Source organism: Pristis pectinata, chromosome 8 (assembly GCF_009764475.1).
Source record: "Pristis pectinata isolate sPriPec2 chromosome 8, sPriPec2.1.pri, whole genome shotgun sequence".
Classification (NCBI taxonomy): domain Eukaryota; kingdom Metazoa; phylum Chordata; class Chondrichthyes; order Rhinopristiformes; family Pristidae; genus Pristis; species Pristis pectinata.
The window spans coordinates 16399345-16427088 of NC_067412.1; the positions used below are offsets into that span (position 1 = coordinate 16399345).

At 38.7% G+C, this 27744-nt stretch overlaps 1 protein-coding gene across 1 annotated transcript in view; it reads left to right on the top strand.

The window, feature by feature from the left end:
* Positions 1-27744, top strand: part of dnah3 (dynein axonemal heavy chain 3) — a 127486-nt gene that overhangs the window by 72642 nt on the left and 27100 nt on the right. Inside the window, 17 exon segments of the mRNA XM_052021268.1 lie at positions 703-816; positions 2462-2638; positions 3410-3501; positions 4560-4779; positions 7742-7876; positions 9916-10027; positions 12368-12609; positions 13389-13489; positions 13579-13684; positions 15470-15599; positions 16234-16270; positions 16584-16789; positions 16876-16976; positions 17669-17963; positions 18620-18799; positions 21814-21937; positions 24989-25145. Coding sequence (XP_051877228.1) covers positions 703-816; positions 2462-2638; positions 3410-3501; positions 4560-4779; positions 7742-7876; positions 9916-10027; positions 12368-12609; positions 13389-13489; positions 13579-13684; positions 15470-15599; positions 16234-16270; positions 16584-16789; positions 16876-16976; positions 17669-17963; positions 18620-18799; positions 21814-21937; positions 24989-25145 — 2529 coding nt within the window.

Sequence of the window (27744 nt, forward strand, 5' to 3'; positions counted from 1 at the left end):
CACCTCCAAAAGTGCTGGATTGTACACTCAATTATATTGTGCTCACATTTCTGAATTGGGTGCTACCAACTGAGCCAGAGCTGATGTGTACTGGGGTAAAATGTTCATCTTATTGGTTTTATGGTCAAGTGGAAAGAATAAAATTCAGGCATGTTCTACAACAGGCAGGAGATCTGCTCAGGCAGATTACTGTCCAGGTAGTGAAGGTGAAAATGACAAGCAGATCTTTACCTAAACAACTATTACCTAGAAATCCGTCATTGGTTAGTGGCAGTAAATTGACTTTGGAGTCACATCAGTGCAGGGCATTCTTCTTGTGAAATGCATTCCATTAAAGTAAATTCAGTGAGCTTCGGAGGCAGAGTACGTTTTGTTGACATAGCTAAATGATGCATTTAGAGCTTTAGAGATGAAGTCCTAGGCATATATGTATTGCAATATAGCAATTATTTGTATAGTGCTTGCTATAGGCTAATAAAAAACAAATTGCTACATACGGTAAATTGCCTCAATTATGCCTCCAATAATAACCTTGATCACAAAGCTGTTGTAATGTGATACAGTGAAGTCTGGTCTCAAAAAGTAAGAGGAAAAAATCTTTGTCAAACACTTCCTAAATAGAGAAGGAAGGCCTTGCATTTACGTAGATTTTGCCTTTATGTGTGTTGTTCTACAAGACTAACGTTTTCTTTGTTCTTACAGTGTGTGGTTTTCAACTGCTCTGATGGTCTGGATTACAAAGCTATGGGGAAATTTTTCAAGGGTCTTGCCCAGTCTGGGGCTTGGGCCTGCTTTGATGAGTTCAACAGAATAGAGGTAATTACATTGACTTAGAAAAATGATGATCTTCTTGTCATGATATTTACTTTTCTTACTTATTTTGATGAAGTAAATGGAATGCTCAGTGAGATAGGGAATTTATATAGAGTCAATCTCCAGTTTCAATCGAAGGACACTTGATGCAGCCATATCTCAGTACTTATCTTAAGCATTTACGCTCAATTCTTGTGGTGGGATTTGAAAAACACTATCTAAGCTAAGCTTTTTTTTGTTATTATTTTCTCTTTTGTTTATTTTGGTCCTTATTTTGAAATCTAGCATTTTCCTGTTCTCTCCTGAGTCACAAATAGTTGCTAGTCCACGGTTCCACCAGCCATTTGACAAATGAACCAACCATGGCAATCATTGTCAGTAGGTTTAATCCTTCATGGATAATTAAAGAGTAAAGTTAAAAAAAACATCATTTGAGGCCATCCTTGTCCAAAATTTAAACCCAATCTCTTCACTAGAGATCACTGACTAACAGTCAGGAGCAGGAACTCTTGCTTGTACTTTTTTTGCTCAGTAGCAGAAGTGTGATGTGGCCATATTTAATACTGTCTGACTGAACATTTAACTCAGCACAAGCCATGGATTAAACCAGTTTTTTTCCTGTAGTAAGACTAAAGATTACTTTTATCTGTTCTAATCCAAGAACAGAAACAACTTCCATTTCCATAACAGCTTTAATATAGCAGAACACAATCTCAAAACTTAGTGACAAAGGTGTAGGGTTGTAAAAGACTTCAAAACAACAGGTAACTTATCTATTTTAGAACAAAAAAAATCAACAAATGGGTGGTAGGTAGGCACAGGTACCTGAGAAACAAATGCATCATATCCAAGGATTGTAATGGCCTTTGCTATGGCTATATACATAGGAACATAAGTATATAGAAACATATAGAGGCCATTCTGCCTCCTCAGGCCTGCTATTCTATTCATTTAGATAATGACTAAACTTATACATTCAACTCAAAGCAGGCCATGGACTAAACCCACATTTTCCCCTTGGTGGTGAAGATGGTTCTGAATGCAAATGATGGGAGCTTGGTTCAAGTGAGGGCCAAAGTTTCTCATCCCAGTTTACAAGGAAACAATTGCATTTAATTACTCAACTTCCTGGACCTCCTTGGCCTCAGGATTCTCAGAGAGAGGCTGTCACTGCTTCCTTTCTCAGACCTCTGATGGAATTGTCAATAGGATGACGATAACACTCTTGAACCCGACACACATGTTTAAACAGCCCCCACTTCCTGTGAGTGTCTTACCCTCCTGCTCAAAAGAGCATGTTTGCATTATAATAAGGTGAGAATGCAATGCTATAGAGAGAATTTTATAGTAGAAGTATCATCATCCTTCAGTAATGTAAATCGTATAGATTTTGGGCAGGGGTCATTCATTGTACCTCCTTCGATCTTCCAAATTACTTGGCAGTTGTTCGGGAACTATAAATGTGATTTTTATGATGGCGTATTTTCATCTTTTAGGGCATGTCACGTTCTTCAAAATACCATTGTTCTGCTGCAATGCACAGTATCATTATTTTATCCTTTATGGCTTAGATAATGAAAGACAAAGGAGCTGGAAGTAATGCAGAGCAATAAATATCTCCGTATTGGGTTGTTGTTTTGATCCCCAGGTTGAAGTGCTGTCTGTAGTTGCACAACAAATTCTCAGTATTCAGCAAGCAATTATACGGAAACTTAAAACGTTTCACTTTGAAGGTACTGAAATTTCTCTCAACCCAACATGTTCGGTCTTTATAACTATGAATCCTGGCTACGCCGGTCGGGCAGAACTTCCAGACAACCTAAAGGTAAGGCTTTTTGTTTTGATTCGATGATGTTCAAACAAGTCCAGATATTGAAAATTGTTTGGAAACAATACCAATTAATATGAATTAAAACAAACTAGAGAGTGAGATTTGAAGGCACTTCCACCATTATCTGATACAGGCTGATTTTCCAGCTCCTTTTTACCTCGAAACATGCACTTAGCCATTTGAAGCCTGAAATCGCTTTTTGATTTCTTTTAACTTACAGAAATGGAGCACAGAGTTATTTTCTTTCTCCTTTACTCCCCCAAAAGAAAATTTCCGCTCTACTGCTTATATTATGATAGTTTTATGTTTGTAGGCTCCTTAATCTTGCCCTTGTAAAGGCAAATAACAGTGTTTGAGTTATCAACTGAACATCTTTAATTGAAGACAGTAAACTCTCATATAAATCATTGTCTGGTCCAACAATATTTAATACCACCTGGTAAACTCAGTTCTCAGTACACACACTTAAAAACACTACAATAGCTATAAGCCAAGAAGTGGTTTGTCAAAAAACTTTGAGAACACTGTAGCAGAGTTTTTGAGTTTGAAGTAAACCAAATAAACTCCATATCCAAATTATTTTTGCATTTTGAATGCAATAGTCCTGATTGCTAATGTAATGATGATGTCATGTACTAAAGCAAATAAGACACTCTAATTTGGTGTTTAGGTACAGTTCCTCCCCAGGACATTAATGGCTAGATCTTATTGGTTCCCCTTATGAAACTGAATTTTTCATATGCACCTTTCCTTGAATTTTTCCAGGCATTGTTCCGTACAGTCGCAATGATGGTTCCAGACTATGCTCTGATTGGTGAAATTTCCCTTTATTCAATGGGGTTCATTGACTCACGAAGGTAAAAACTAAAGACATTTTAAGTAATCTTAAATCTTCGTAAAATATAGATATTCCTTATCTGCATCTTTGTGGACACAAAAACAATTGGTGAGCTGTGACCAGTGCCTGCACATGTGATCATTTCATTATCGACAAAAGATGGGTGCACTGCCCATCACTTATCCACCTTGGAGAATTTGTTCTGATCTCCCCCTGACTCCAGCCATCTCCCCCTGATGCAGGAAGTAACTCCTTTCTTTGGAGTTGCAGGACTAACTTACTGACTTAGTTGTGACCAATGGAAGCCACTCTGCCAAGGTATTGTGTCAGGAAAAGGCCAGCATCAGTGGTAACGTGATCTTTGCCATGTAGAGTATATCCTTGTGATGATACAGCCCTTCCTTGTACTCCCTGCATGAATTTGCAAGAAGCAGAGGGGATGAAAATTTGGTCACGATACAGATAAATTCATGAAGGTACCTAATAGTTGACATTGAACATCTTTAGGTGTATGCTGTGGAAATCACTGATTCGCCACGAGAACTCTGGTTGCAGATTTTGGTTTACTCTGGTAAACAAATACTAGAAATGCAGGAACTTGGTGGAATTACTTGAATCAGGTGACCTTCCCCTAACCTACACATTTTGGAAACGTGTAGCGTGCAGCAGAAATCACTGATAGGAGAACGGATGTACATGGATTACATCTTTAAGTATGCATAATACCGGGTGACATTATGATATGTATACAATAATAATGCCACTGCACACTTTCATTCACACGGGCCATTTTTCAAAGTCCATCTGCATACCGTTTACTTTTGTTCTGGTTCAAGTATAAACTGACAATACAAATTAAAACTAAATTTGGAAGAATTGTGTTCTTGGGCTGGTCTTCCAAAATCCCTACAATATTACACAATGTGACTGTCTGGCTCAAAGGATCACCTGTTGTGTTTTTTCATTTGTTAATTCTTTACATTACTATGATTTTAAAATAAGTGTGTTAGAAAAAATTAACTATATTTTGTTGCTCTCGCTCCCCATCAACACTCACCTGTGATATTCCTTCTCCAGTCTTTCTCAGAAGATCGTGGCTACCTATCGTCTGTGCTCTGAACAGTTATCATCACAGCATCACTATGATTACGGCATGCGTGCAGTAAAGTCAGTCCTCACTGCAGCTGGAAACCTGAAGCTGAAATTCACAGCTCAGGATGAGAATGTACTGTTACTACAAGCCCTGTTAGATGTGAACTTAGCCAAGTTTTTGGCCCAGGATGTACCACTGTTTCAGGTAGATCATTGAAAAGAATACTGAAAAAAAACTGAGGGAAATTGAGTCTGCATTGCACAGCTAATTTATCGTAAATAGATTTTTGTGACAATAATTATCAAGCATTGAGAAGGCATGGTGCAGAATTGTGAGAGTGACTAACCATAATATTAAGAATTAAATAAAAACAATACCTCCCTTATTGGAAAGGTGGCAGAAGAACAGAAAATGCCAATCAATGCCTCCCCCCAAAAAATTGGTTGAGATCCAAGGGTGAAAATAACTTTTTTTCCCAGAATTTAATCTGCATGCTTTAAGTTGCCTGCATTTGTGGCATCATTGTGACTGGCAGGCAGATTTGTAATTAAAAGACATGCAGTTCATTGTTTCAGCTGTGGTTCATTAGGTAGGACGTAGGCTGTGTTGAAGGCATGCTGTGCTGTCAGAGGAGTTGGACTAGAAACTTATTATTTAAATGGATATGTTACAATAGTCATTTAAACTACCAGCAAGTCCTTGTGATGAGGGACCAAACAAAAACACCTGGAGGAAATTAACAGGGCCATGGAAAGAAAAGCAAACTCTACACAGACAGCACCCGGTCAGGATTGAGCCCAGGTCCCTTGAGCTGAGACGTGGCAATGTTCACTGTGTAACCATGGCAACCTCCTGCTGAGGTGCCTGGCTGTGGGTCACCATGCCCCCCCCCTCCCCGTGCACGGCAACAGAACCTGCAGGCACTGTTATTCACCAGCCTGTGTGGGTCCCTCTGATCGCTTGGGAGTACTCTCCCACGCTGTGCTATCATTGCAGCATCCATTCATTCAGCAGTAGGGAAGATTGAAAAATTGTAAGTCAAAGCCTTTGGAATTTCCTCCTTTGTTTCTTTTAAGCCTGGGATATATTGGGTCTGGCAGTTTATCCACTTGCAAAGACGATAAATCTTTTAGTACTTCCACACTTCCATGTTTATCCCTTTCAATATTTTACATCTGTTTAGCTTATTACCAACTTTGCCATCATCCCCTTCCTTTCATTTGAAGAAAGTATTAAAACATTCATTAAGAACTTTACCCAGATCCTCCATCTCCACACACAGTTTGCCATTTTGATCCCCAATGGACCCTCCTATTTCTCCGATTATTCTTTTGCTCCTCGCATATGTTTATCGTCTTTGGATTTTCTTTGATTTTATTGCCTATATTTTTTCTTACAAAGAGCAATCTTTCAGTGTTCCTTTACTACAGGAGTGGGGTCAGAGGACTGGAGGACAGCTAACATTGTTATGTAGTGCAAAGAGAGTGGTTGGGTTAAACCAAACAATGTAAGCCAGCTAGTTTAAGTAGGGTGATGGCACATTATTGAAATGGATTATAAGGAATACACTGAACCTTCATTTGGAAAGTCACAGAGATGGCATGGATTTATTAATGAAGGTCCTGGCCGACTAATGATTAAATTCTTTGTGAAGGTAAGAAAGAAGATCAATGAGGAATGAGTGTTTGTTGTAGTGTACACAGATTTTTACCAGGCTTTTGACAAGGCCCCATGTGGCAGGTTGGTCAAAAAGGTGACAAATTGGGTCCAAAGTTGGCTCCAAGGCAGGAAGTATGTCATTAGGACTTTTTGTGACCAGAAACCTGTTGGGACAGGGCTCAAAACTTGATTCCTTGCTTTATACAATATATGTAAGTGAATTAGACTTGAGGGTAAGGGGGCATAGTAAAGAAGTTTGCAGATAATCTAAATAACAGCCATGAGTCTGATGGTGAGGAGGAAGGCTTAGATCAGAGGAAGATATTAATGGCAGTTCAATTGGGAAAAGAAGTGGTGTATGGTATTTAATTCAGAGAAATGTGAAGTATTGCATTTGGGGAAGTTCAACAAGGCAGGAGAATATACAATAAATGGGAGGATATTGATTGGTGTAGTGGTTCAGAGGGACCTTGGAGTATTATCACACAGATCATTAAAGGTAGCTGGACAAGTCATTCAGTGACTAAAAAAGGCAAATGGGATGCTGCCTTTTATTGGTAAGGCATAGGATATAAAAGCAGGAAGGTTACACTAGAACTATATAGCTGCACCTAAGCTTGACCACTGTGTATAATTGTGGTGACCCTATTACAGGAAAGCTGTGATTGTATTGAGGAGGGTACAGGGGAGATTTATAAATATGTTGCCAGGATTGGAAACTTGTAACTATGAGGAAAGATTGGCTATGCTGAGGTTAATTTCTTTGTAACAACAAAAAAGGCTAAGGGTAGACTTAATTGAAGTGTATAAAATTATGAAGGACTTACAGAGGGAGAAAAAAATAAAGGCCAGTTTTCCTTAGCAGTGGGATCAAAAACCAAGGGGGGTGGGGTACAGATTAATGCAACTAATAGAAGGATTAGCGGGGAGATGAGGAAAATATTTTCACCCTGGTTATGGTAGAAATCTGAAACTGACTGAAAGGACAGTGAAGGCAGAAATCCTCATCACACTTGAACAATACTTAAGGGTTACGGACCAAGTGATGGAAGGTGTGATTTGGCTTCAAATGTTTTTTTAACCACCAGAGCCATTGTGGACCAAATAACCATATCTGTAATTTCTATGACTTTTCAAATGCCCCGGTGAAACTGACAATGTCAGTTTCAACCATTTCAGCACAGTATTATAGAAGGAAACATGACAAAGTTGTTCACCAAAACATGAATTTAACTGGTGTGGAGCATTTTCTAAGCCTAGTCTTCAACCATAGTCATTGTCTAAGCCAGAGACATTAAACTGGTCATTAAGTCATTTTCACTTTGCTGTTTGTGGGAACATGCTATTCACAAATTTGCTGTTGTGTTTCTGCATTATTATAGTACACTTCAGCAAGGCTTCATTGATTGTAAAGAGCATTGGGATATTCTGAAAAAGATGTGAAAATGCTTATATAAATGCAAGCTATTTATTGTTACAATGTAGCCTGTCTGTCTTATTACTTTAGGGCATTATCTCTGACCTATTCCCTGGTGTGGTGCTCCCTGTACCGGAACGTGAGGTCTTCCTTAATGCATTAAAGGACAACATTAAGAAAATGAAACTACAGCCAGTTCCGTGGTTTATTGAGAAGATTATTCAGGTTATTTGGATTGTTTTAACCTGGTCATCTTTTCTTTGGCCTGATGTTTTTGAGAAGTTTATGTTAACTGCTGATTTTTGATGATCTACTTTTCTAGTTGTGATACTACTACATTTATCCCACCATTCATGCACTTTCAAATAGCAAAATAGATGGTCTCTTTTTACTTACTGAGATGGCTTTTAAGAGAGGCATAAATAAAGATAATTCTGTGTTAATCCACAGATGGCTAATTTAGTGAAGTAAACCAGAATGTTGTGCTGTCAAATAAATATGAACAAATAGTTTTTTTTTCCATTGAGCTTTCACCCTGCTACATCTGAATGTGTTGAGACATTCATCATGACTAGTACATCAGATGACAGTAAAAACAAGATTTGTCTGCATTGGACAAAGATGGAGCCTAATGCAATGTTAACTTGTGTATTTAGTCAACGGAACCTGCCTTTATCAATCCAACAATCACAGCTTCATGAATGTTATATATTTACATATCAATGATGAGCAGAATTATTTCCAAACTACTAGATTAATTCAGTAACTTTTGAATTTTAATTTCTGATAACATGCCCCTTCTCACCTGCTAACATGAATTGAGCTGTATATCCTAAAACAAACCCTAGCTTGACAATTCCTTAATATACCAATTCTCCAATATATATATATGCTCTTCCTACCTTATATTCTACTTTCTGTGACAGAACCTGTACACATAATACCCCTGCTTTCTGGAATTCCTAAACCTATCTGTTTCGTGACATCAGATACCACTTCCAAAGGCATCAGAATCAATTTCTTCGAGGACACCTTTTATTACCTCTTCAATTATTTTCCCAATCACTTGTTTGCTATCTCAATGGTAGAATATTTGGATGTTTTGGTCCACAGAAATTACCTTATAGATACATACTTGTGAATGATAATTTATCAAATGAAGGAAATGGCTTCAGAGACTTAGTGTTCCCATAATTGAAACAAAAACATAACTCTAGTCCTGAAATTCTATTGCTCTCCCACCATAACTTCAACAGGAGTCTAATGGAAACGTCAGATAAATGACCTTAGACAGCTTTAGGTGGATATTGTCACTATTGCCTAATGGGTTCTGCTGCCAAAGTTATGGTAAGGGGCCAATAGAAATCCTGCAGAATTTCATGGCTTCATCATTTACTTGCTTCACAATTGTGTTCAGGGTGTATATGATGTTAATATAAAGGTGAGACTCTCTAAACTTAATAAAGCTGCACATTGTGTTATGTCATCATTCTGTCATATTGTATTATCAGTTACTTTTGTTTCAAAACATCTCTTTTAAATTCAGTGTTCCTTTCAGTTTGTTTGATTGTCCTTATTTTATTCACAGATAAATGTGCAGCATCCGTCCAAGAATAATTGATGATATCTGTAAAGATTTCATCCTTCAAATATCAGTATAAGGGAGAATAATCATGTTATACATATATACTTCTGAATTGGCATCCTTTTAGATTTTTTACATGGGTTTTTCATGGGATGTATACGTGAGGGATTATTGTCCATCCTCAGTTGTTCTCGAGAAGGCACTGTTGCCGTCTTGAGCCAGGCCTGTCTATGTGGTGAAAAGACTTTGCAAAGTACTGTTAAGTAGGATGTTCCTGGATGGTGTACAACTTGAAGGGAACTTGTGCCTTTGTCGTTCTAGCTCATAGATAGAAGAGAATACTAGTGTAACCTGAAAATGTATAGATAGAACATGATCATTATCCCTCACATTGAGTGCTAGAGGGGTGGCATCAAAAAATAAATCATTCTTCAGGATTGGTGAATGTTGACCTTTCCCATAATCAGATACCCTTTGCTGCATGTTATAGGTCTATGAATCAAAAGTGAATTGGACATAGGCCAACAAGTGTTGGGAATTGTTGTCAGTGTTGAATATATAATAATGAATGTTTTATTAACTTTTGTGTTTTTTTTTGTTTCTACACCTGTGATTCTATAAGAGATAAAAATTGTTACTGAAATGAGGTATTCTGTTAACTTATGATTTGCTTCAACAGATTTATGAGATGATGTTAGTACGTCATGGATTTATGATTGTTGGTGATCCTCTGGGTGGTAAAACCTGTGCCTACAAAGTGTTAGCAGGAGCACTTGGTGACTTGTATGCAGGTAAGGATTTATCAGACACTTAAAGCAAATTACCTGTTGTAGCTGTGCAAAGTAAAAACATATATAAACTCAAAGAAAGTAAGTTATGAAGTGGATATAAGGAGGCCACAAAGATGTATGGATGGGTTAAGTAAACGGGCTAAGATCCAGCAAATGAAGTATTATGTAGGAAAACATGAAATTTTGGCAGGAAGAAAAATAAGTAGGAAATCCATTATCTAAACAGTGAGAGACTGCTGAGGTCTGAGATGTAGAGGTAGCTGGGTATCCCAGTACATGATTTTCAAAAGGTATGCATGCAGGTAATTGGGAAAGTTTACAGAATGGAATACAAAAGTAGGTAAGTTATGCTTCAGTTATATAGGGCAATGGTGAGAACACATCTGGAGTATGGTGTACTTATTGATCTCCTTATTTAAGGAAAGATCTGAAAACTTAGAAGCAGTTCAGAGAAGGTTCACTGGAAAGACACGGTTGTCTTGTGAAGAAAGATTGGACACACTAGGATTGTATCTGCTGGAGTTCAGAAGAATAAGAACGGATTTGATTGAAACATACAGAATTCTGAGGGGTGTGGATGTGCAGGTGATATTTCTTTTGGGAGACTCCAGAATGAGGGGCCACTGTTTAAAAATAATGGGTCACCCATTTTAATCAGAAATGAAGTGATTTTTTTCTTAGAAGGTTCTGAGCCTTTGGAATTCTTCTTCAAAAAGGTAGTGGAAGCAGATCCTTTGAATATTCAAGGCAGAAGCAGATAGATACTTGATAAACAAAACGGGTGAAAGATTACTATAGGTAGATAAGAATGCGGAGTTGAGACTACAATCTGATTTTATTCAATGGCAGAGCAGGCTGGAGGGGCTGAATGATCTACTCCTGCTCCTAATTAATATGTACTTCTCCTCACTGTCACAAAGTTAATGCTGTGTGTTTCCTCATTTGAAATATTTTTGTAATGCACTTATAATGCCAGGATTTAGGGACTCCTACATATCAAGAAATTTCCATCTCTTCCAAACAAAAATGCAGTTATTTGTATTAAATTGTATCAATTTTGGTGGACTTAAAGGCAGCAAAGCATAATTAGGGTATTGGACCTTTCTAGCCAGGTATGTGCATATTGTTGACACAGTGACATTTTATTACCAATAGAGATTGGTACCAATCTTGTGAGTTATATTTAAGTCAGCATTGTGACACTAATGACGAGCCATCTGTGGAAGCGAAGGAAAAGGGGTTGGTGGGGCTGAGATAATTTTTGGCTATTGAGGAGAGTTTGGTTTGGTGGTGGAGATGGAGGTGGGCAGTGCAGTCGAATGTTTAGAGGCTTTTAAAATTTGAAATAAGTCTGGAGTATTTGTGACCTTCATTTTTATTTGTTCCATCCTGTTATTACTGCCAATAAGGATGATTGTGCAGAGTAAGTGGAACATGACTGCACAATGTATTGACATACAGATCTTGTATATATAATATGGTGATTGGTACGCTATTGTCAGTCAATCCATATTAATCATATTAATTTCTGTGTAGGATATTTTTGATATCTTGAAATCAGGTTGTTGCTTAATGTGTTCATTGAAATATCAAACTAATTTCATCAGGCTAATATTTCTGTTAATATTAAATGCATTACAACTTTTAAATAATGAAAGGGAAAGATCAGACTAATGGGTCTTTCTAAATACTGCAATATAAATGAAACTGGGGAAAAAATCTTTCCTATAGTGGTTTCCAAATGTTGGCACAAGCACATTAGACCAGGAATACACTGTTTCGTAAATTTTCTTGATTTATTGAATTCCACAAATACAAGCTTGATGTTTGAGAATAGTAAAGTAGATTTGACCAAGGAAATACAGACATAAACAAGCATTTTACCAGAAGTAAAGCAGGACAAGCACAGTAGTAGATTAAATTCACCACTAATGTGCAGAAAAGTCACCAGAGGAAACTCTAAAGTAAATGGTTACTGAACATTTTATATGATAAGCATTATTTGCAATGAGCTGAATTATATCAGTGTATGGCTAATTGAGTCCTTCCATCCTTTCTCATCTATTAATTTGTATTGCATTCCACAATATGGGTTTCCAGGAAAACCTAAAATAGCAGGAATGCACATTTGACACAAATAGATCTCGCAGTGGTATTGGTAAATAAGAGTCATGATAAGTGGAGAGAGAGCCAGAACTTTGCATCATTTTTAGGTGAGAATTAAAAAAAAAGTTGTGTTAAACAGAATTTTAAGTGCTGAAATAGAAAAATATCAACTGTAAATTGGTATACGTGAGTTGCTTTGAATCCTCTTAACTGTTTCACTTGTTTCATTTGAAGCTAAGTTAATGGACGAGTATTCTGTTGAATACTGTATAATAAATCCAAAGGCTATAACCATGGGCCAGCTTTATGGGTGCTTTGATCCTGTAAGCCATGAATGGACAGATGGGGTTCTCGCCACAACTTTTCGAGGTCAAGCAACTTCTGTCACTGATGCAAGAAAGTGGATTGTATTTGATGGACCTGTTGATGCTGTTTGGATTGAGAATATGAACACTGTATTAGATGATAACAAGAAAGTAGGTGATTTTTTAACTTATAAATGTATGAAATATTTGTGTAGAACTGCATAGAAATGTGTAGAATGTAAAGAAACAGGTCATTTGATCCAATCAGTTCATGACAAAATTCATGCTTCATTGCAGACTTATTCCCGTCCTTCCTACCTAGTGGAACCTTCCATTCCCTTTTCCCTTATATGCTTAGTTAGCTACTCCTTCAGTCTAACTATATTATTTGCTTCAACCTTTCCCTTTGGTAGCATATTTCACATTCTTACCACACTCTGGGCAGTTTTTGTTTTAAATCCTTGAAGGATTTCCTTCTTAATGGAAACAATCCCAATGATCCAGGAACTTAAAGCCTATCCTCCTGCACCATCCATTCATCTGACCTATCCTTCTATTCCTCTATTCATTAACCAGAAGCAATCCTAAATTACAACCTAGGGAGTCTACCTTATTCCCTCTCCCTCTTTATCCCTTGCAACTTTATGCCAGTGACCTTGTAAGGGGTAGCTGGAGACTAAACTGGCATAAATCTCTTTGGAATTTTTAGTTTGAGATTTGCACCATATGGGCCTTGAAACCTGCTACACCAGCCAATAAGATTCCGGCTGAACTGCAATAAGTCTAGGGAGAGCTGTATATTATAGTCACTATTACTTAGATGGTCCCCTACTTTCACTTGTGTTGTCTGCTCCTTTTTTTTATCTCCATTACTTGATATAGTAATGATTAACATGATGAAATGCTCTCCAGAATTGATTTGCTCATAATTGTTTATATTTGTCTTCCAGTTGTGTTTGATGAGTGGAGAAATTATCCAGATGAGTTCTAAAATGAATTTAATATTTGAGCCAGCAGATTTGGAACAGGCTTCTCCAGCAACAGTCAGCAGGTATTAATTGTGACATTGTCAAAACCTCAGCAGTCAGCACAAGATATGGTCACTTTTACATGTACTGAATTGGGAACCTCTTTTAACAGGTGTGGTATGATTTACCTGGAACCCCATCAGCTCGGTTGGGCACCCCTGAAAGATTCTTACATGGATACTCTACCACCAACTATTACTGCTGAACATAAAGAACTGGTAAGTCTTTGTTTTTGAATGCTTAAATTTCAAAAGATGAACATAGGGAAAATTTAGCCAAGTTATTATTTACTGATTGCAATATGGGCATATGCTAAGCTTTAAGATATTACTCATATTTCTTCTATTTGTGGCAATTATCTCTGTGCACGTGACTTAAATTTGAATTACAAAATTCAATACCCTCCCCCTGTATAGTTGGTTATAAACTAAATGTGCAGGAACGTAAGAAGCTGCAGAGAGTAAAGGACTCTGCCCAATACATCACAGGCACATCCCTCCCCACCACTGGTAGTATCTACAGGAGGTGCTGCCTCAAGAAGGTAACATCCATCATCAAAGATCCCCACTACCTGGGCCATATCTTGCAGGTACCATCAGGCAGGAGGTAGAGGAGCCTGAAGTCCCACACCACCAGGTCCAAAAACACCAACTTCCCTTTAACCATTCGGTTCTTGAATCAACCAGCACAACCCTAATCACTAGAGTTTAGCAACCTTATGACCACTTTGAATTTTGACTTTTTTTGTTCTAATTGTGTTCTTTCTTGTAAAAATTGTGTATAATTTATGTTTAATTTATGTTTTTCTTGTGAATGCTGCTTTCTTTGATGTTATGTGCCTGTGATGCTGCTGCAATTAAGTTTTTCACTGCACCTATGCATACATACACCTGTGCATATAACAATAAACTTGACTTTGACTATGATCTTGGTGGTTTCCTGTGTGAGTCCTAATAGGAAGTGTTGGCAGGCTGTGCATCTGAGGGGTGGAGACAGCTGAGTCCAATCTACTCCCGTTCCAACATTCATGTACGCAAGTGATCACATGTTAACAATCAAGAATGGGGCCCCCGACTGATTTTCCTTTTCCTAACCCAGGAGAATTGAGGTTAATTGTAGCATCCCTATTGCTGTCTAGCTAAGATATAGCTAATTCAAGGCAGATCAATACTTGACATTCTGATCTTCATCATGCAAAGATCACTGGATGAAATCAGAAATTTACAGTGGAGAAGGAAGCCAATCTGTCTATGAAAATGAGCTGTCCAGCCTTATCCTCCTTCCCATTCCTTGGTTCACAGCCTTGTAGAACATAGAATAGTACAGCACAGGAACAGGCTCTTCTGCCCATGATGTCTTTGCCAAAAATGCCAATGTAACTAAGTCCATCTGCCTGCACAAAGTCTGTATCTCTCTATTCTCTGCCTGTTCATGTGCCTGTCCAAATGCTTCTTAAACGTTGGTATCATAACTGCTTCCACCACTTCCCCTGGCAGTGTGTTCCAGGTACCTACCACTCACTGTGTAAGAAAACTTGCCTCATAAATCTCCTTTAAACTTTTCCCCCTCTAACTTAAACCTACGCTTGCTAGAATTTGATATTTCCACCCTGTGAAAAAGGCTCTTACTATCTACCCTGTCTATGCCTCTCATAATTTTATATGTTTCTATCAGGTCGCCCCTCAGCGTCCGATGCTACAGAGAAAATAATCCAAGTTTGTCCAGCCCCACCTTGTAGCAAATACTTCCTAATCCAGGCAATGTCCTGGTGAATCTCTTCCGCACCCTCTCCAAAGCCTCCACGTCCTTCCTGTAATGCAATGACCAGAACTGCACCCAATACTCCAACCGTGACATAAATAAAGTTTTATAGAATGTGAAATCAAGTATTTGCCTATCTTCTCAGTGGATAAGCTTGTTATGTCATCAGAAAGTTAATTTGATGATTCTGTAAATCATAATAAAATTGTTCAGGTAGGCATCTGGTTTGCTTTGTTTTTAAGATCAATGACATGTTCCATTGGCTGATGCAACCATGTTTGGATTTTACCCGGCTGCATTGCAAGTTTTTCATACAGACCTCTCCGATGCACCTGGCTTATAGTATGATGAGGCTCTATTCTTGTTTAATGGGTAAGTGATCCATTTAAATCTGATTTTCATTGCTTTTACACAACTTTGGTTTCATTCAGCTATCTGCCAGAGGTTAATATTTTGGCAGTGCAGGCTGTAATATTTTAGTAATTATGCAAAAATACATTAGGAATTGGTCGTTCAGTACTTTTTAACAGGAACTAATAAATTACTGGGGTTTCCAAACCATGAGGAGATCAGTTTTTTTTTAGAGATTCTTGTGCACCTTGCACATGCTGGGTAGTACACCGATTGGAGCCCATGAACAATCTGTAGTGTTTTGGTCATTGATCTAAAGCACAAGCAGTGGGTGGAAATGAGAGGGTATTGAATATTTTCAGAACCACAGGATAATGTCTGTGCACCCTGCTGTAGAAATCTACATCAGGGTTGCAAGAGTGACTGATACCAGAAAGTGCCTGGTTGAATACCCCAAGTGACATGAAATAACTTAGAAATGGCCATTATCACATTTCACTCCAGAAAATCTGTTTTCACTTGTGAAGAAGAATTCTTTGCAATTGAATTTCTGGAAAAGTATCTAAAACAAAATCATGAATTAATCAGTACTATATAGGGAGGCTGGGAAACACACAAAGGAGAAGGGAATTGAGGATGATGCTGATATATTTAGATGAGGAAAGATGAGAGGAGGCTGAAATGGAGCAATAGCATGGCCTGGACTAGCTGAATTGAATGGCCTTTCTGTGCCTCTATCCAATGTAATGCTGCAAACAAAAACTGTGCACAAGGCACCTAAATAATGAATATCTAGGTACGATTTAGGATCCTCAGGAGGCTTAGGATGAGAAGCCACTTCCTTCCTTTCCACTGAATTAATTTAATAGCAGTTTTTTGGCTTACGTTTGGTTTGTGATACAGCAAGCTCCAGTTTCAATGTTGAATGATGAATTGCAAAGCTAACAATTAGTTTGTCTTTTTCTAATCTCTAGGTGAAATAGCTCAGTCAGGACAGGAGGGTAGTGAAGGAATGTCGAGTCAGCAAATCACCCTCTGGCTGCAGGGTTTATTCCTCTTTGCTACTGTGTGGACCGTCGGCGCCACTATCAACGGGGAGAGCCGCAAGAAATTTGACATTTTCTTCCGGAATTTGATCTTGGGAATGGATGACAATAATCCTCGTCCCAAAAGTGTCAAACTGACAAAAAACAATATCTTTCCTGAAAGAGGTTAGTCTTGAACTCAATGTAAAACTTCGAAGGAACAGGAGTCATAATTAATGTACTTAATCCATTTTCTTCTTATCTTCATACAGGAACTGTCTATGATTACTACTTCAAAAAGGTAGGTAGTGGACAGTGGAATCTGTGGACCGATTATATCACCAAAGAAAAAGAAATTCCTGCTGGAGCCAAGGTTTGACTTTTTATAGCAGGAGCTTCTATGTTTGTTACTTGTGTTTAATTATCATGTTTTGCCTAGGCTGAGATCAGTACAATATTTGATGTTGGTTGCCATGAATGTGTGGTATTTTGCTTTCTTAGATATTCCAGCAAAGCTGTCTCTCTTATTACTGAATATTAAATGAAAATGGCTTGTTAATTTTTGTCAATAATATTTAGACTTGCCTTTTGATCTAAAATTTAAAAAATATTCATCTTTAGAAGAGCTCTTGCGTACTTGAATCCTAGCTTTTACTGACCCTGACTGGTTCAGTATTCTTAACCTTTGAGAATTATTATTGAAGTAATTTCTTAAGGCCTGTAAATGTGATCACTTGGTCTTGAAAATATTTCTTGGAAAATGTATTTAAATTTAGGGCGTGGTTCTGTATTTTAAGCAGGAGAAAGCCTGGGTCATTTATCCAAAATCATCGCCTTGTCTCCTCAAGCTTTAGTCATCGAGCTTGAAATTATGGGCTTTTAAGTTATCCAGTAGTATTGATCCTCCGGGTATAAAATATACCCAGTAATAAAAAATTATATTGAAGACATTATTGTACAATTGTATTGTCACAAACAAAAGTCTAAACACCATACTGTCTTGCCTTCTAAGATATGGCTGTAATATTGTTTATTTTTATTCCTCTAATTTATATTGGTTTACAGATTTCAGATCTTATTATCCCTACCATGGAAACTGCTAGGCAGACCTTTTTCTTGGATATTTACGTCTCGCACAAAATACCTTTGCTACTGTTGGGTCCCACTGGCACAGGCAAATCTGCAATTACAAACAACTTCCTCATGCAGCTGCCCAAAGAGCTTTACATTCCCAACTGCATCAGCCTCTCTGCCAGAACCTCAGCCAATCAAACCCAAGATATTATAATGTCAAAACTGGACAGGAGGAAGAAGGGAGTCTATGGTCCACCAGTGGGGAAAGAATCCATTGTTTTTGTAGGTAAGGGAGTTAACTTCTAATTAGTTTTAATATAATAGAAATTTTTAAATGTAAAATTTTACCTGTTCTATTTAATAATGGATCTTAAAGATTTATCTATTACTGCTATCATTAATACAGTAATTCTGAAGATAAATTGACACATTATGGACTACTTCAGTGTGTTTGGTGCTTGTGCCACATGTTGCAGCTTCTCTGGAAATGCAAAGATTTGCTCATTTCCTTCGGTGAAATAGTCTGAAAATGTTCTGGTACTCATTTCTTGGCATTCACATGCATCAAAATACTGACATTTGACACCTCTGATATTGTGCCTTAGAACTCATTGTCATTTGGTCACCACAATGGCCTATATAGTGAAGGGATTCAATAGGTTGACAAGTCATCTGGGTTGGGGTGATGGGGGCAGAACAACTTGGAGTCAAGGATCTGGCTGCGAATCAGATTTGGGGCCTTAGATCTGACTGTGGAATTGAAGTTGCAGGGGCTCAAGTAGACAACAGGGAGTTATATCCAGGAGCTGCGATCATGGAAAACAATCAAGGGTCAGAGCTGGGGAAAGGGAGTTTACTAATTGCATTGGGATATGCTGAGAGGTGCTCTATTTTATTTGTTAAGAGAAAATCCTGATCAAGTACTTTACGTGTTGATTCCAGATGATCTTAATATGCCTGCAAAGGAAATTTATGGAGCCCAGCCACCCATTGAACTCCTTCGACAATGGATTGATCATGGTCATTGGTACGACAGGAAAGATACATCAAAACTAACCATTATAAATGTATTGTTTATTTCGGCAATGGGTCCTCCTGGAGGAGGAAGGAATGACATAACCGGTAAGAAAACTGTAATGCTTTTCCTGCATTGGTAGAAAATGGCAAATAATATTATCAAGAGTATTTTGGCTTTAAATGTATTCAGATGTTAGACTATCGTAAGCTTTGATAATATTTTTGTAAATGCAAGTTAATTTTCTTGACACAGGGCTCTCACTTTAGGTGGACTGTTATTTGTTCATCTGAAATTTATATTTACAAGACATTGATATATTGTGTACTTTGGCCGCAATTATGATATTGCACAGTGATGCAACACTGTCTTATAGTTCCAGAGACCCGAGTTCAAAACTGACCTCTGGTGCTGTCTGTGCGGAATTTGCATATTCTCCCTGTGACTGCATGAGTTTCCCCCTGGGTACTTGTTTTCCTTCCTTATCACAAAGACATGGTGGTTAGTAGATTAATTGGCTATTATAAATTGCCCCTAGTGTAGGTGGGTTGCCAGAGCATCAGGGGGAGTGGATAGGCATGTGAGAGAGAATAGATTACAGGGAAATAGGGAAATGGAGCTGATAAGGTTACTTTGAGAACCAGTATAGATCCTTTGAGCTGAATGGCTAGCTTCTTTGGAAAATATGAGCTGTATCCTTATTCATTACTTATTAGTTGAATGGTAGCAATAGGAAACATTTGATTTCTCAGTTACTTAGAGCTAAATTGTGTTCTTGCTAAAATCAAGGCTCTAAATCTTGAGTGTTTCACTGATGGCAGGATGCCAAATAAAACTAGGAGTAGTAAGATAACATAGGGCACTGGTTGCCTGTCCCTGGGGTTTATGAATACCCTTTTTTTTCATCCACAGTCACTTTAAGTGAGTAGTGCACCTAAGTATTGTTGCAAATTTTAGTCTGCTGTAGTATATCTTCCTAGGCTTGGTGATGTTGGTTTTCAGCCAGGAGAGTAACAATAGCACCTACCATAGTATATCTGCCTTTTGCACGAATGTTTCTTGTATCTTTCTGAAGGCAGATCTTCAGAGCTAACACATGATTTTGGAAATGTAACTTAAATTGTAGACTGCAATATATTACTTTAAGGTGACCGGTACAGAATCAAGGGTATGATTTGTGTCAATGGGTATAACATAAATTTGCCTCATGATAATAAGCAAACCGTGGTCCTACCCCTTACTCTATTAGTTTGAGTTATGTAAGTTAAACAAAATGATCTCTCTGCATTCAGTCCTACACCCCAGGACAGAGCCTAATCCTTTTCTCATTTCCATGCAGCACCCTACTACTGTATTATCTGTGCAATTTTATTTAAAAACAGACCTAACTCAAGAATCAACTTTCAGATAAAATGGCATTTCCACAGCCACCATTATCCAGTCTCCCAGCATGGAAAACATTTTCAGATAAGCCCCTACTGAGTTCACATTTATAGAATTGTTAAAACAGCAATGAAGTGGACAATCACAGAAATTTCAAACAGGCCTCTGGAAAAATTGTTTCAGAGGCTCTCCCTGAAATCCATTATATTCATTTTAGCCCCGCTGTCCTTCGACTGTAACCCCTTTAAAGTAAGCTTCAACTTAACTGCACATTTTAAACCAATTAATATTTAGGGAAATGGGACCATGTAATGAAATACATGAGAACATGCCCTACTATAGGAGGGTTGTGGAGGCTTTGGAGAGGGTGCTGAAGTTTACCAGGATGCTGCCTGGATTAGAGGGCATGTGCTATAAGGAGAGGTTGGGCAAACTGGTGTTGTTTTCTCTGGAGCGACAGACACTGAGGGGAGACCTGATAGAAGTTTATAAGATTATGAGAGGCATAGGTAGGGTACTCAGCTGGTATCTTTTTCCTAGGGTTGAAATGTGTAATAGTAGAGGACGTGCATTTAAGGTGAGAGGGGGTAAATTCAAAGGAGATGTCCGGGATAAGTTTTTTTTACACAGCGAGTGGTGGGTGCCTGGAATGCACTGCTGGGGTGGTGGTGGAGGCAAATACGATAGAGATGTTTAAAAGACTCTTAGATAGGCACGTGAATGTGCAGGGAATGGAGGGATATGGACATTGTGTAGGCAGAAGGGATTAGTTTAGTTAGGTGTTTAATTAGTCTGGCACAACATCATGGGCAGAAGGGCCTGTTCCTGTGCTGTACTGTTCTATGTTCTATTAGGATGCAAAATTATGGTAAAACCATCAAGGTATTTATTGACTATGAAATTTATAGTCATTGGGATTTCCATCTATCTTTACTTAAGCTTTATCTACCTGTGTGGTTAGATCATATTTGGAGTATTGTGTGTATTTCTGACCACCACACTGCAGAAAGGATGTTACTAAGTTAGAGTGGGTGAAGAAAAGGTTCACAAGGATTTTGCCTGGACTGGATGATTTGAGTTATGGAGTCTGGGACTGTTTTCCCTGGAGCAAAGGAGGCTGAGGAGTGGCCTCATAGAGGTTTATAAAATCATGATGGGCATAGATAGGGTAGTTAGACTGTATTTTTCCCCAGGGTACGGTAGTCTAAAACTAGACATCATGGGTTTAAGTTGAGAGGGGCAAGATTTAAAGTGACATGTTTTTAACACGGAGGGTGGTGGGTATATGGAGCGAGCTGCCAGAACAGGTGATAGAGGTGGGTGGACAGGTACACAGATAGGAGAGGTTTGGAGGGATATGGGCTAAATGCAGGCAAATGGGATTAGTTTAGACAGGCATCTTGGTCAGCATGGATGAGTTGGGCCAAAGGGTCTGTTTCCGTGCTATATAACTCTATGAATTTATACATCATAAAACCTTAGCTGCCATAAAAATAGAAAATGCTGGAAACACTCAGTAGGTCAGGCTGCATCTGTAGAAAGAGAAACAGTTCTGATGAAGGGTTGCAGACCTGAAACATGGACTGTTTACTTTCCATTGTGTGACCTGCTGAGTGTTTCTAGGATTTTCTGTTTTTATTTCAGATTTCCAGCATCAGAAGCATTTTTATTTTCAAACTTTAGTTTCTGTTCCCCTAAACTCTGGATGATTTGAAATCACTCATCTGTTTAATGACAGGGCGTTTCACTCGCCATTTGAATGTACTGTCAATTGATTCTTTTGATGACGATACCATGATGAAGATTTTTACTTCAATTTCGGACTGGCATTTTTCAAAAGGGTTTGAAAACACTTTTCTACGGTAAGGATCAACCATATTTAATATAACTAAGTGTGGAATCATCAGCTTCCATATGTGGACATAATCTATAACCTGTCACAGCCCTAGTTATTGTCCCAGGCTAAATCAAACCCAGCCTTCAGCCTATGTCCCTGTCATCACAATAATCACCTCCTTAGATTTCCAAAACATTGCCCTAATCTCCTCCTGCCTCAGCCTATTTCATACCAAAGCTCTCAATTGCTTCAGTTGCTATCAGACATACCTCCCCATCACCATCCTCCCACACCTCACCCAATTCACCTTTCTCCTAGCCGAACTTGCACCTTTCTCTACTTTCTCTCATATATCCCCACATGCTGAGCCCATTTTGGCCATGTACCCGATCTCCCATTCCTATGTCATTGCCATTAATCTGCTGACCATCCACCTATCCTTCCTGACTCCCATGATAGTTTGTATGATTCTTTTTCCTCATTTACTATAACCTTCAAACTGCCATTCACATCCCTCACCCTCAACCCTCGTTACTTATCATTATCGCTCCGTGTCCAACTTTTCCTTTCCTCTCCAAAGTCATGAAATGTATGCTCATTTTCTCCAGAACTACTTGTTTAATTCCTCCAATCACTCTAGCAGCTCTACCATAGTATCAAATAGTTCATTTCAAAGTCATTTATGAAACCCTATGTGACAATAGCAATCTACACTTCTTCATTCTACTTAACCTGTCTCCAACTTCTGATGTGGTTAACTGCATGATTTTACTTAATTGCCTCTGCATTGTCATCCAGCTGGAAACACATTCATTTAGTTCTTATGTATTCATCTGCAGCCACTGCATCACTTGCAACGCCTTCTTTCCCACACCTGCCCCATACCTTCTTTACCCCTCTTACTTTTCATCTATGTACTGCACCTTGCTAATGGCCCCTGAATATACAGTGCAAGTTTCCAGGTGAGTGCTGTGGAATACCAACTCTACCTCTGTTAACCCATTCACTGTATAGTTATCAGCTCTGCTCACTCAGAAGCACCGTTGCCTCTGATTTAGAAGGTTCCAGGTTCAAGCTCTACTCCAGAGATCTGAGCACAAAAATCTGGACTGACATTTCAGTGAAGTACTGAGCAAGTATTTCCACTACTGGAGGTGCCATGTGCCACGCAGTGTTAAGCTAAGACCATTTCCACTTTCTATGGACAGAAAGAAAAGATCCTAACTTCTAAAGAAGATGATGGGGATTAGCACAGTCCTAGACATTGTTTATCCATCAACCAACATGGTGGTTGGTCACTATTATTTTGCTGTTTGTGGGAGCTTGTTGTGCTAACATTAGTTGCCACATTTTCTTCATTACAATAGTGACTGCTCTTGGTATTTCATTGCCTTTAAGTGATTTGGGATGTCCTGAAAGGGACATGAAAGGTGATATATTTAGACTTCTAATATTACAGTGGTGGAGGACATTCAGCCCATTGGGTCCATGCCAGTTTCCAGCAGAGTTGTCCCATATCTCCATCTTGTTTCCCTGTATCCCACTCTGTCTCATGTCTCTATCAGCTCCCATTTGATTCTTTCAAGTCACTGAAGATATGAGGTAGCAGCACCAACTGTTAGCATCCCACCTTCTGCAAATCTTTATTCTTTCATTGGCAGACTACCTGCTCAACATGAGCAGACATTTTCTCAACTCATTATTGGGGAGTGAAACTGTTATCTTCAGTCCCTATCACAAACCTTGTTTCCACTCTCTGGTATCTGTCTGAAACTGAACCAGATCACTTGTAACCCTGGTATTATGTTTGACCTCGGAATGAGCTTTGAATCACACATTATACCGTAATGAAGGCTACCTATCTGAACCTTGGGAGCATCATCTGACACTACCTCATCTCAGTTCATCTGTGCAGAAACACTCATCTGTGCTTTCATTACCTCTACCTTTGGCTATTCTAATGCACTGCTCCTCAAACTTGGGTAACAGAACTTTAGACAACATCATGTCCTCCCTGTCACCAACCCAGTGATTGCTCTTGCACTTGGCATGCATTAGCTCTGGTTAAGGAATGCCCCTGTTTTAAAATTAACACCCTTGTTCTCAACTCACTCCTTGATATGGCTCTGCTTTTCCTCTGAAATCTCTTCTAACCTTATAATCCACCAGGATGTCTATACACTTCCAATTCTGGCTTCTTGATTGTCCCCAGATTTAATTGTTCCACCAACGGAAGCTGTTTCTTTATGTGCTAAGGTCTGGAATTCTCTCCACAAACCTCTCTGCCCACCCACCTCACTCTTTACTTTAAGATGCTGTTTAGAGTCTTCTCCTTAGATCAACCTTTTGGTCATCTGGCCTAATATAAATGGCTTTCTGTCAAATGACTTTTGGTAATGCTTCTGTGTAGTGCTTTGGGATCCTTTGTTATATTAAAGTTACTGTACAAATATAAGTTGTTGTAATTGTTAGCTGTAATTTGAAACATTTAAGCTACCAAAGATTCATCTTCTCCTTCAATGATAGCTTTCAGATTCATTTCTGACCAAATTTTTGATCAAAGGGAAAGTCGAGTTTATTGTCATATACACAAGTACATGATGCACAGGTGCAATGAGAAACTTACTTGCAGCAGCATCACAGGCACATAGCATCATATAAGCGGCATTCACAAGAAAAACATATATTAAATATAAATTATACACAATTTTTACAAGAAAGAAAACAAGTAGAACAAAAAAAAAGTCAATTTTAGTTCAAAGTGATCAAAGTGGTCATGGTGTCGCTAAACTGTAGTGATTAAGGTTTACCAGTTGGTTCAAGAACTGTATGGTTGAAGGGAAGTAGCTGTTCTTGAAACTGGTGGTGCAGGTCTTCAGGCTTCTTTACCTCCTGCCTGATGGTAGCTGTAAAAAGATGGCATGACCAGATGGTCATCCCCATCTTAATGTTATGATGTGGTTTGGGATTTAAATGCCTGTTGTTACTGTTATTTGTCTGGGAAGTTAATACATAATTTGTGTTATTGGCTAGGAATATGAATTTAATGTTAAACTTAAGTTTTTTTATATTATAGGTTGGGAAGGATAATGGTGCAAGCTACCATGGCAGTTTACAAGGCTGCGATAAGCAGTTTTCTTCCAACTCCTTCCAAGTCCCATTATGTGTTCAATTTGCGAGATTTCTCCCGGGTGATTAGAGGTGTCTTGTTATGCCCAAGCACACATCTAAAGGTGCGTGATGAAATTGTACTCTAGAATTTGAGTAGCAAAAGTGTCATGCCTCTTGAGATGAACATGAAGAAAGTTTTTAAATAAACCTAATATGTCTTTATATTAAAATATGGAGAGGGTTATCTTGCATATTTTGTTTTCATCAACATTTTTTCCCATGACGGTCTTGGGAATTTAACAATTTGAGTTCAATTTGGAAGATTTGAAAGTTGACGATAAAAAAGGTCACAGTGTGTAATCGTTGATGCAGTGAATGCTTCTCTCTAAATAACAAAAACTGGTTACTCTTGCTAGAAATGTTCAAATGTTTAGTCACATGGCCAGATACAATTATGACACAAGATCGCACTCAGACAGTCTGAAGGTGAGTGTGCAGTTTTGTTTTAAGATAATTCTTAACTCGATTTTGATATTGCATTTACCAATTACAATGGTATGCGCTACCAATTTTGTTTGAAACAATTGAAAGTGGACGATCACAATTTAGTACCAAGATGTCTTTTTACCTTGCTTCAATTTGTTCAGTAAATTAAAAAAATAAGAATGATAGTATGTTTTCTAACCATGTCACATTGATGCTTAGTGAACACAATATTTTCCCAAGTATGGAATGGGTTAAATTTAACTAAGTGACCTCGTTATTACCAGCCCCTTTCTACACATTGAAACCCAGAGATCTTATTAGAAAGCCTAATCAAAATGGTGCGTCTCTCCTATTTGTCCTCTGCAGAGAAATGTTGTTCCTCTAAGGGTATTTTTTTATTCTATCAATGTCTGTTGAAGGTTACAGGAATTAAAAAGACAAAGTACTTTCTGGCAAATAGAAGTTAGAAGATAGAACAGTACAGCATAGGAACAGGCCCTTCGGCTGACCATGTTTTGCCGAACTGATTAAGCTAATGATGCCTAATTACACTAATCACTTCTGTCTGCACATGGTCCTATCCCTCCATTTTTTGCAGATTCATGTGCTTATCTAAGGGCCTCTTAAATGCCTGTAATGTACTACCCCAGGCAGCACATTCCAGGCACACCACTTTCCTGCACCGCACTTGCAAATAACTTGCTCCGCACATCTCCTTTGAACTTTCACCCTCTCACCTTCAATGCGCACCCTCTAGTATTGGACATTTCAGCCCTGCGAAAAAGGTGCCAGCTGTCTACTCTACCTATGCCTCTCATAATGTTGTAAACTTCTATCAGGTCTCCCCTCAGCTTCTGTCGCTCCAGAGAAAACAACCCAAGTTTGTCCAACCTCTGCTTATAGCAAATGTTCTCTAATCCAGGGAGCATCCTGGTAAACCTCTTCTGGATTCTCTCCAGGGTCTCCACATCCTTCCGATAATGGGGCAACCAGAATGGAATGCAATACTCCATATGTGACCTAACCAGAGTTTTATAAAGCTGCAGCATAGCTTCCTGACTCTTGAACTCAGTGCCTCAGCTAATAAAGGCAAGTATGCCATATGCCTTCTTTACCACCCTATCAACTTGTGCAGCCACTTTCAGGGAGCTATGGACTTGGACCCCAAGATCCCTCTGTACATCAACGTTGTTAAGGGCCCAGCCATTAACTGTGCACTTTCCCTTTACATTTGATCTCCCAAAGTGCAAAACCTCACACTTGCCTGGACTAAACTCCATCTGCCTTTTCTCCATCCATATCTGCAACTGATCTATATGCAGCTGTATCCTTTGGCAATCTTCTACACTATCCACAACGCTGCCAATCCTTGTGTCATCTGCAGACTTACCAACCCATCAATCCACTTTGTCACCCATATCATTTATTTACATCACAAACAGCAGAGGTCCCAGTATAGATCTCTGCTAAACATCACAAGTCACGGACTAGAGTAAGACCCATCGAGCACTACCCTCTGTCCTTTATGGGCAAGCCAATTCTGAATCCAAATGGCCAAGTCATTGTGGATCCCATGCAGCAGTTCAGTTGCACTTCTTCCATCTTAATGTATTGCATTTGGTGTTCACAATGTGGTCTCCTTTACACTGGAGAAACCAAACACAGATTGTCTGATCCCTTTGGTGAATGCCTCCATTCAGTCTGCATGGGTGACCCTAAGCTTCCAGTTACCTATCACTTTAATTCTCTGTCCCACTCTGACTCTTACTCTCTGAGGAATAGCACCTCATCTTCCATCTGGGTACCTTGCAGTCCTGAACGTACTATTGACTTAACAGTTTCAGCTGACCAAACATTTTCTCTCTCTAAAGATGTGACTGGTCCTTTCTGTTTCAGTTCATTTCTCTTTCCTGTTCTGTTTCCAACTGTCAGTTTTTAGAATAATTATTACTTTGACAGCTTTGATCTGCACCCTATCGCAGACATTTCCTTTGTTTTCTCCACCTTCCCCCTCTCTGCAACTTAAACCACACTTGTTTTCTCACTTTTCTAGTTCTGATGAAGGATCCTTGACCCCATCGATGCTGCCTGACTTGCTGAGCACAGTTTCTGTTGCTAAAACATTTGTTGCATATTTAAACCACTGGAGATTGTGTATCATAACCGAATCTCACCATCTACTGAATTTGAATTAAAATGCTCCAGAAATGCTTTTATGATCCTGATCAAACTACA